General features: G+C 56.0%; 1 protein-coding gene across 1 annotated transcript; it reads right to left on the bottom strand.

Moving 5' to 3' along the window:
• Positions 1–600: 600 nt before the first annotated feature.
• znf219 (zinc finger protein 219) lies at positions 601–5,783 on the bottom strand. The gene is given in 4 exon segments (XM_067261653.1): positions 601–2,172; positions 2,841–2,987; positions 3,403–5,479; positions 5,481–5,783. Coding segments are annotated over 4 exon segments (3,876 nt in total). The 3' UTR covers positions 601–823.
• Positions 5,784–10,946: the final 5,163 nt, after the last annotated feature.

Below are 10,946 nucleotides of genomic sequence, written 5' to 3' on the forward strand. Positions count from 1 at the left end.
AATCATCTTAGGAAATGTGTCATTTCTCCGCTTATTCACTTTGCGTTTACGCTTTAAGCTATCAACGTTATCTCCCTCGTGGTAACTGTTGTCACGTGTACACTGTTTACAAAGTTTGAACGTCTCGTAAATGCCTGCTCTGTGAAGTGCCGACTGAAGTCGGTTGTGAAGTCTACTCCTGGCAGCTTCGACAATCTTGAGTCGTCGCTCTAGCCCTCATGTTGGGTGGTGGGATGGAGGAAGGGGAGTGCAGGGGTATACTGGCTAGAGAAGGCATCAACGAGAAATACTGTAGAGAGAGAGAGAGATCCATTCCGTTTGTAACTGTGGGCTGGTGATGAAGAAACTGGAGACCGGCCGGACCCCCAAATGGCAGCCTGGGCGAGACATTTACATTACATTACATTTAGTCATTTAGCAGACGCTCTTATCCAGAGTGACTTACAGTAAGTACAGGGACATTCCCCCCAAAGCAAGTAGGGTGCAGTGCCTTGCCCAAGGACACAACGTCAATTGACATGGCCGGGAATCGAACTGGCAACCTTCAGATTACTAGCCCGACTCCCTCACCACTCAGCCATCTGACACCAAAATGGTCGATCTGGAGGGCTCCTCTCTTTAAAGGTCAACTGATAATTTGATCCTTTTATTGGATATGCTGCTCTGCAAGGCCCTAGAGGTCAAACGACAGGGATCTTGGCAATGACCTGAAACTGCGAGGCCAAACCGAACCCAACCATGATCAACTTAACCTTTATGTTTTCGACAGTCCAGTTGAACCTCTTCTCCTCTCTCTACAGGGTGGTGGTTGAAATGTCGTGTCTTAGTCCCCCATCACTCCCCCCTCCTCTCTAGGCATGTGGTCTGGCCCCAGGGGAGGGGGGGACAGGGAGAGGGATAGCCCTCCTCTCTGTCTCCCATCTCTGGGTGATTCACCAGCGCTGCTGCTCTCAGGCTCCAAACCTTCCTCCTCCATCTCTTCTTCCTCCTCCTCCTCCATCTCCTCCTCTTCCTCTTCCTCCTCCATCTCCTCCTCCCGTTCCGTCTTTCTCTCTTTCTCCATCCTTCCTCGGCTCGTCCTCTTGGCGGAGGATTGGAGGAGGAGATCAGACAAAGGCTGGTGGTTGTGGTTGTAGTGGCTCCCCGCCTGGTCTCGCTCCACCGAGGGGACCCCATTGAGGGTGGAGGTTGTCCGGGTCGAGGCCCACTCTTCCAGAGTGGCCCGCTCCCCCGCCCCGGCCTCATTCAGGTACCTCCAGAGGGCCAGGGGGTCGGGCTGTGGGTGGGCCTGGGGCTGGGGGGGTCTCCGGGGGCTGTCCTCATCCACGGCGTTGGCGAGTGTGGGCGGGGCTCCCCTCTTGCGCCGGGACTTGCTGGTGTGGTTGACCTGGAGATGCATGGCCATCAGCTCGGCCGACGACGTGCGGAACGGGCAGAACAGGCACTGGCTCAGGGTCACCCCAGCTCCACCTCCTCCACCCGCTCCTCCTCCCTCCTCCTCCAGTCCTCCCAGCCCAGGGGACGGGCGGCGGGATAGATCCAGAGGCTCAAACCCCCCCTCTAGGGAGCCTCCGCGCGAGGTGGACCCTCCCTTGCCGCTGCGCCCGTTGGACGGCACCATCCGGCTGGTGGTGAGAGGCTTGCGCCTGGACACCTTGGGGGCCTTGGACGCCGGCTGCAGGGGAGGGGAAGAGGGCGAGTCCCTGGTCCACCCGCCTTCCACGCCCAGCCCCAGACCCAGGCCTCCCTGGTACAACGCACCCATCACCCCGGACAAGTACCGATACTGGCTCTCCAGGTCAGCTTCCCTCAGGGCTCCCTGGGACTTCTGGTCCCTCTGCTCAGGCAGACCCAGGATCCAGGGCTGGCCGTGCCTGGAGGAAGGGGCCTCCGCCGGGCCTCGCGACGCCAGACCCTGACTCGAGAGGGCCTGAGGCCTGCGTGGCTTGGCCACGGCCGTCGCCTCGGCCCTCTGAGCTCCGGAGGAGGAGGACCCGGGGGAGGAGGTGGTGGTGGTGGTGGTGGTGGTGAGGCCGGGCGAGGAGGAGGACGAGGCGGAGGAGGCGGCCAGGGCGTTGCGCTGCTCCCGGTGGTGTCTCTGGAGGTGGTACTTCAGGGAGCCTGACTGGGTGCCGGCGTAGTCACAGTGGGGGCACTTGTACGGTCTCTCGCCTGGTAGAGAAAGACGAGGGTGACGGTCACGTCAGCATACCAGCATCACCGCCTCTCAGCTGAATCACAGTATTATCGTTTACCAGAAAAACCAGGACAGAATATTGTGTACTCTCTGTTTAAGCTATCATGGGAGGCAGCCTCTCGTTAAATGATGACTTGTAAATGGTCGCCATGATTTCATACTGAACGTATTTCATATCTGTCAATACTGTAGTTACACATCTCAAGGAACAGATGGCAGTATTCCTCCACAGAGGGGCTAAGTGATTGGCACGGTGAGGCCTGCGAAGAGGCATTAGCTTGAGACTTCCAACCGTGTTAAGTCACCCTCCTGAAATTGAACACAGCTAATGGCTATGTGACTCATAAAAGCGCATACATTAGTTCAGTTTAACCAGATTATCTGAGTAAAAGCTAAACTTGATATTTAACTCAGATGATCCTGTGCAGTATTATAATCACTTAGTTTGGTAGATGGAAGCATACTGTATGAAAAAGATACTTGAGAATATTTGAGATTTTTCAAAAGAATACAGTGTTATTGTTTAGTTCGGAACTCAACATGCTTTGTCTGACCCGAAAGTAGTTATTTTTTCTCTATTTTTATTATGAGATTGTGTAATAAGTATGTGTGTGTGTGTGTGTGTGTGTGTGTGTGGGCTCACCTGTGTGAACTCTCAAGTGCACTTTGAGGTGGTGTGAGGAGCGGAAGGCTTTACCGCAGTAGGGGCAGTCTTTCACCCCTGTGCCGCGCACGCGCTCCCTGGACGGGCCGGAAGATCCTGACGACACACCCGTCAGCCCGTTCTCTCCTGGAGACGAGGAGGGAGGGAGGGAGGAGAGATGGAGAGACAGAGGGTGGGATGAGGAGGGATGGAGGGAGGAGAGCGAGAGAGGAACGAGAGATGGAGAGAGAGAGTACGAGAGACGGAGAGAGAGAGAGGGAAAGATAAAGATGAAGAGAGAGAGAGATTGATTTGACAAGATTTAAATATAGTAGACGGGTGTTCATGTATTCAATAATGTAATGAATCCATGTAGCAGATGCTTCTATCTGAAACGACTTTCAGTACAGGTTGGGATTCTGAATCTGCTATTTGCAGTCAAATGCTCTACCACTGAATTACAGCCTCCTCTCATAAACAGAAGAAGCAGAAAAACGTGAAATGAATGACTGGCGTACAGATGATTCTATTCTATTTCTGTGGGGACCATCGATCTCTGTACCTTGTAAGGAGGAGATAACAGAGTGGAACCCTGCAGCCGCCGTCTGATGCTGCGACCCTCCGCCGTGGTGCTTCACCTCTCCACCTCTCCCTCTCCCTCCTCTCCGTCCACCTCCTCCCTCCTCCTCCCCGGCGCCTCCTCGCTGCTGGGGCGAAGGATGCCCCTTCTGGGGCCTCTGGGTGTGGACGCGAGCGTGGACGACGACCTGCTGGAGGCTCCGGAACAGCTTCCCACAGTCCGGGCACTCCCAGGGCCCTCCCATCCCCGCCCCCCCCGCCCCGGCTCCAGCCGCGGCCCCGGAACCCGCCTCCTCCCTGGTCTCCAGACTTCCGAGGTAGGCCCTGACCTGGTCGGCCTCCCCCAGGAGGGAGGAGGGTGTCCTGGGGGAGCCGCGGTGTTGCTGCCCCCGAGAGCGTTGCTGCTGCTGGGACTGCTGCGCTTGCTGGGCGGCCATGAGACTACGAGCCACCAGCTGCCACATGGCCGCCTGCTCTCCTCCATCCATCCCCGTCGGATCTCCTCCTCTTCCTCCTCCGCTCCCTCCCCCCATTCCCCCGTTCCCCATCTCCGCCACCTGGGCCACCGCCTGGAGGCGTTCCATGCAGCTGGCCCCGCCCCCGTCGCCAGGCAACCCCAGGTAGCCCAAGATGGCCGACTTGCTGGAGCCACCCCGGCCTCCGTCGCGCTCCGCTTTCCCCCGCCCTCCCCTCCCTCCTCCGCCCCCTCCTCCTGCATTGCCACGCTGGGCCAGCAGGAGGCTGGAGTAGAGGGCGTTCAGCCCCTGGTTGGACACTGAGCCTTTGGGCTGGTCTGCCGCCGCCGCAAGCCCCAGGCTTCCCAGGCCCCCGAGGCCCCCGAGGCCTGCCTTGAGACCCAGCTTGTTGAGGTGGACCTTCATGTGGTTCTTGAGGAACCAGGGCTCCTTGAAGCCTCGGCCGCACACCTGACACTTGTGGTCGAGGGAGTCCTTGTGCTTCCTCATGTGACCCTTGAGGAACCAGGACTGGGTGAAGCGCTGGCCGCACGTCTCGCACCGGAACGCGGGCAGGGGGGGCGCCGCCGCGGCTGCCGCCGCCGCCGGAGCCACCGCCGAAGGACCGGGCGGGGGGTTCGGAGTGAGGGCGGGGGTGGGTACGGGGATGTCGGGGGTGGCTAGGATGGTGGGCCGGGGGGTGTAGGGGGGTAGAGGGGGGGTGTAGGGGGGTAGAGGGGAGTCTGGCAGGGACAGGGAGGGGTGGGGGTGGCTTTCAAGCAGGTGGGATGCAAGGCTTTCCTCCTGGCTGGCGGAGAAGGGGCACAGGGTGCACTTGTAGGGGTTGTGGAGGATTCGGACGTGGCGGGCCAGTTCCGACGCGGTCCGGAACTTTCCCTTGCAGGCGTGGCAACGAAACGAGGGAGTCAGGGCTGTCGCCGGGGCGGACTCTTCCGTGTGGGAGGGGCCACCACCCGATGACGAGTAGGGGGACGTGAGTGACGTGTCCTCGGTTAGGGGCGGAGTCAGGGGCGTGGCTTCATCCATCATCAGGAATGGCTGGTTCTGATTGGTCCGGAGCTCCTCTTCCAGAACGCGATCCTCTTCGTCCGCCTCCTCCTCGTTGCGGTCTTCCTCTCTGCGGTTCTGTGTGAGCGCGGTCGACAGTGAGTTTGGGAGGCTGTGGTTCTGAGTGGGAAAGTCTACGTGGTTCTGATGGGGTTTGATCCGGCCCAGGGCTGCTCCACTTCCTGTCCGGTACAGAGCCAAAGCCCGCCTGTCCCGGTCCAGAGTGTGAGCGCGGGCGTGGAGCGACAGAATGCTCTGGAACCTGAACCGCTTCCCGCACACGTGACACGAGAACCTGAGGGCGGGGCCTCCCGGGGCTCCTCCCACCCCGGCTGTCGCCCCGGCGACGGCGTCCTTCTGCTGGAAGAGCTGCAGGTCCAGCTCGTCGCTGCATGTGGCGCTCTGGCCCGATGAGAGGGCCAGCTCCAGGGCTCCGAAGCCGGGGAGAGGGCCGGACGGCGTGGCCGGGGGAGAGCTCTCGGACGTGGGGCTGCACACCTCCGCAGGTCCCCCTCCTGGGAAGAGGGCCACGGCGGGGGGTGGGCGACGGAGGGGCCCCGTCCAGCTCGTCCTCTTCCTCGTCGTCCTCATCCTCGCCTCGGAGGGGGAAGGGGGGGAAGGGGGACAGGTGGAAGTAGGGGGCCGCGTCGGGGCTGTGGCCGGAGGCCAGGGGGCTGGGGGCCAGGGGGCTGGAGAGCAGGGCCAGGGGGCTGTGCGGGGGGGAGAGCTGGGTGTGGGGAGAGGGAGAAGCCTGGGGGCTGTGGTCCAGAGAGGGCAGGGTGGGCAGAGACTGGGGGGGCTCACAGGTGAGGGCCAACAGACACTCTGGAGGAGAATCCATTACTCTCTGTAAGAGCACAGAGAGAGAGAGAGAGAGAGAGAGAGGGGGGGGGGACAGAGAGAGTGAGAGAGAGAGAGAGAGAGAGAGAGAGAGAGAGAGAGAGAGAGAGAGAGAGGGGGGGGGGGGGACAGAGAGAGATTGAGAGAGAGAGAGAGAGAGAGAGAGAGAGAGAGAGAGAGAGAGAGAGAGAGAGAGAGAGAGAGAGAGAGAGAGAGAGAGAGAGAGAGAGAGAGAGAAGGAGCCAAGTAAAGAACATATTTTAAGAGGGGTGGAGCCATCACTGTGGAAGTCCGGTCATGTATGTGTGTGTTTGCGTCAGTGCGTGTGTGTTTGTGCATGCGTGTGTGTCTGTGGCTGTGTGTATGGCTGTGTGTGTGTGTGTGTGTGTGCGTGCAGGAGGGACTCACCAGTAGTGTGTGCGCTGGTGAGCCATGCTTGGGTGTCCTGGCTGAGGGGAGACACACTTCTCTGATGGCAGCCTCCTTCAATGCTCTGGAACATCAAAACACACAGAGCACACCTTTTAGCACCCGGACCTGGTTACCACATGATCCTCCGCATGCCAGATATCACACGTGTTTGACCTGGTCACAGAGCGGAGAACAGACCAACAACAACCTAATACTTGGAACAGAACCCCCCCCCATTCCTCCCCCCCCAGGTTTAATATATCAGTGACACATTTTTTAGCTTGACTTCATTTCCTTGTTTACATAAACACATTATCTCCTCTTTGGCGAAATCGTGGAGAGATGTATTTTTTAATCACACTTTTTTTTGGGGGTACTCGTCTCTTAATTGTGGGTATTATCGTTTTGCGAGGAGTGGAGTGGGATGGGGGGGGGGGGGGGGGGGGCTCTGCGTTCGGAAATCCTGGCCCTACATGCACACGAGAGAAACTCTCAATTGAAAGACCTTTAGCCTTCATCTGAATACAGTCCCGTGATATCCTTTTTAGCTGCACGTAATACAGCTTCAAAAGCATACCGTATGGAATGCCTGTGTGTGTGTGTGTGTGTGTGTGTGTGTGTGTGTTAGGATCCTGATGGACGGTAATCAACACTTGCTTTTCAATCTGTGTTTCACCGTGTAACAGGTGCGCACCTGTTTGTGACTCTGCATGTCTGTAATGTTTCCTTAAGCATATGGGCCATAGGTCTGTGTGTGTGTGTGTGTGTGTGCGGAAACAGAGAGCTAAGGGCAACACAGGACACAGCCTGTCCCAAACAGGATGGGCGAGAGATGTTTTGGCTTCCCCACACACCCTTCCTGTGCATACATACAGTAGCAAGCTTTTAGCTTAATCAAGTGCACACACACACACACACACACACACACACGTCGGGACCGATTCGCAGCCGCATGCAAACATGTCGCACCCACAACAAAACATCCAAGGACAGGGAACATCCAGTCCACCTCGACACACTAACAGCCTTCGTACAGTGGTGTTGGTAGGACAGTAGGAGACGGGGTTTCAGAGAGGTTGTCTGCGCACTGCCAGAGACTAGAGAAGAAGGCACCCTTACCAAAACAAAAGGTCATCAATCATTCTGGAGAGACAATGGCTCCATCTGTGCGTGCAGGTGTGTATGCATATTTGTGTACGTGCAAACAGTCTGTTCGCATGTGTGTGGGAGTGTATATGTTGTGTGTGTGTGTCTGTCAACGAGGCTGTATCACAAAGAGATTCACATGTAGCCAGTTGACATTTTAGTTCAGCTATGACTCATAAGCATATCACACCATATCAATCACACACACTCTCTCTTTCTTCTCTCTCTCTCTTTCTTTTCTCTCTCCCTCTCTTTCTTTCCTTTCTTCCCCCACCATCATGGTTTCTTCTCCCCTCCCTGTTTTTCTCCTCTCCCCTCTTTCTTTCTTTCTCTCCCTCACTGGTTCATACTCCACCCATCCCCCATCTCTCTCATTCTTTCCTTCCCTCCCTCCCTCTATTATTCACTAATTTTATTTCATTCTCTCTCTCCCTCTCTCCTGCAGTGTTGCCAGTTGGCAGGATGCCAGGGAATGCTGATATCAGCTGGTGGATAGGCCCCTGCCAACATAGGGAGAGCAGAGGAGAGAGAAAGAAGGGAAAGAGACATACAGGGTGAAAGAGAGTGGAAGAGAGAGGAGGAGGGGGGGGGAGAGAAAGAAGGGAAAGAGACAGACAGGGTGAAAGAGAGTGGAAGAGAGAGGAGGAGGGGGGGGAGAGGAAAGAAGGGAAAGAGACAGACAGGGTGAAAGAGAGTGGAAGAGAGAGGAGGAGGGGGGGAGAGAAAGAAGGGAAAGAGACAGACAGGGTGAAAGAGAGTGGAAGAGAGAGGAGGAGGGGGGGGGAGAGAAAGAAGGGAAAGAGACATACAGGGTGAAAGAGAGTGGAAGAGAGAGGAGGAGGGGGGGAGAGAGAAAGACAGAAAGAGGTGAACACGGGTAAGCTGCACTGTGGGGCGAAGAGGAGCGACAATACCTATATGAAAATCAAACGATTTGAATGCGATTCGCAATTTTTCGAATGCGAAAGGCACATACGACACACACACACGCACGCACGCACACACACACAGTGATTGCCTCTGAGGTTTTGTTGTAGCTGGATGTTCTGGCTGTGGTGTGTGTCTGATGGCATTATCATATGAATATCACCATCACACCGCATTGTTCCCGTGTGACAGCGGTCGTCGCGAGCGACCGGCCCTGTCATGCCAATAAAGCTTTTCCAAATTTGGATAGATGGAGAGGGAGATAAGGTGCTAGACAGAGAGGGGGAGGGGGAGATGAAGGGATAGAAGAGGAAGACAGGGCGATAAACCAACACAGGGAAATAGTACAAATAGTTTCTTTGCACAAAAACAATATGTTGGGAATGGAGCCACGCAGTACATAATCACAACCCACTCCTACACGCATGTAATGATTAGCTAGCTATGAATCAACACTTCCATTTTGGGATTCGCACTACATGCAACTGTGAGGTAGACATCACACACAGGCTAAGCCCTCCCTCTGCCCCCCCCCCCCCCCTCGCCCCCCCCCCCCCCCTCCCCCACACACACACAGGAAATGTCAGCTCTGATGAGTAACCTGTGGTGTCCTATACCGTACATACCATAAGGACATGTTTAAACGTTATCAACCTGAGTCTAGCTGTTGCCTAGGTATTGGCCATTCCTGCAAGTCACCTCAGGTCTTCTTAAAGGTGACAGAAAGTGACGCTCCAGTCACTGAAAACACACTCAAACGCAGCGCTGTAACGCGAACAGACGGAGGAAGCTAACCGTAACGCAGAATAGCGTTAGCACAGTGATCTGTGAGGCGCGTGTTCAGATGCGGCGTCGATTTGGGGTACGGAAGGAAGACGGAGGCGTTCCCGTCCAATCAGAGATCAAACGCGTCGTGTGTCGGACCGAGCGGGATCTGAACCCCTGTTTAGTGCACATTCTAGGCACGTTGTAGCTATGATGGCTTATCCCTGTGACCAATCCAGGAGCCCTTGCGCATGGCAGGTTCCTACCAGTCACCCTGGCCATTCACTCTCTCAGAGGGTTGCTAGGTCATGTGACTTGACAACCGTCGGCGTGGGGGGGGGGGGGGGGGGGGGGGGGGGGGGCTGAAGACCGGTGCGACCACCGGCGACGATGACTGGGTAGAGTCTCTTTACACGTGAACCAGCTTCTGTCGAGGTCCTTTTCCGTAGGCCTCGGGCACGTGGAGGGAAAGGTGTGTGTGTGAGCGCATGTGTTTTTCTTAATTGCCGATTGTAGGACCTTACGACCCCAAGGGATGGGTTCGAGGTTGGTGCACCTAGCGGAGTTTAGTGCGTCTAATGCCTGCTCGTAAAAGCGGTCGGAGTTAAACGTCAGGTGGCTGAGCGGTTAGGGAATCGGGCTAGTTATCTGAAGGTTGAGATTCCTGGCCGTGCAAAATTACGTTGTTTCCTTGGGCAAGGCACTTCACCCTACTTGCCTCGGGGGGAATGTCCCTGTGCTTACTGTAAGTTGCTCTGGATAAGAGCGTCTGCTAAATGACTAAATGTAATGTAATGTAAAATGTAAACGTTGAGGCGCGAAGGTGTTTGTGTGTGTTTGTGTGATGATCTGTATACTTTAGGTGGGCTGAGACATCTGTCGGTGTGTTCTTAAGGGTCTGCTACGGCACAAACGTGTGAGAGCGAGTGCGAGAAAGTGGGCTAAAAATTGTGCGAGAGGGAAGGATACAGGCGTGTATGTGTGTCTGTGTGTTCGCTGTGTGTGTGTATGTACTGTACGTGTGTGTATCTGCATGTGTATGGACAGTATGCGTATGTGTGTGTCTATATTGTACGTGTGTGTGCGTGCGGACCGTGTGTGTGTGTGTGTACATACGGGCCTTTCTGAGTGTGCGTGCGCGTGTGTGTGTTCTCACTGTGTGGTTAAAGCATAATTCAGGGCCTGTGGTTTTTATCGCATGGTCACGCGGCAAAGTTCCCCACAGAAGGGATTCATTTCCTTCACTTCACCTTTCCCTGAACCCCCCCCCCCCCCTCCTTCACTCCCTCCCTCACTCCCACTATATCTGGCACGCTCTTTTACTCCCTCCCTCACTCGCTCTCCCCGTCTTCCTTAGTGGTAGTGAAAGGGGGATGTTTCCCCCTCCACGGGTCTATAGCGGGCTGTAACCTCATGTAACCTTACCTTGTCCGACCTCCCCTTCCGTTCCCTCCTCTCGCCTCCCCTCCCTCCCCTCCCTCCCTCCCTCCCTCCCTCCCTCCCTCCCTCCCTCCCTCCCTCCCTCCCGCAGTCTCACCTCTCATCCTCTCCTCTCACCATCCCAATCATGTGCTTTTATCTCCTCTGTTCTCTCCTCCCCTCCTATCACTCTCCACAGAGCACAGAGAAGGTGTTGAGGGAAGGAAATGACATGTAGTTCTGTATATTGCACAGTATAGAGCACATGTTAGTCAGGTTGCTGAGCGGTTAGAGAATCGGGCTTGTAATCAGAAGGTCGCTGGTTTGAATCCTGGCCGTGCCAAATGACGTTGTGTCCTTGGGCAAGGCACTTCACCCTACTTGCCTCGGGGGAATGTCCCTGTACTTACTGTAAGTCGCTCTGGATAAGAGCGTCTGATAAATGTAAGTGTGTCTAACTCAAGGCATGAGGCTTGGGGACCGTCGACCCAAGTTG

The sequence above is a fragment of the Osmerus mordax genome, chromosome 23 (assembly GCF_038355195.1).
Source record: "Osmerus mordax isolate fOsmMor3 chromosome 23, fOsmMor3.pri, whole genome shotgun sequence".
Classification (NCBI taxonomy): Eukaryota; Metazoa; Chordata; class Actinopteri; order Osmeriformes; family Osmeridae; genus Osmerus; species Osmerus mordax.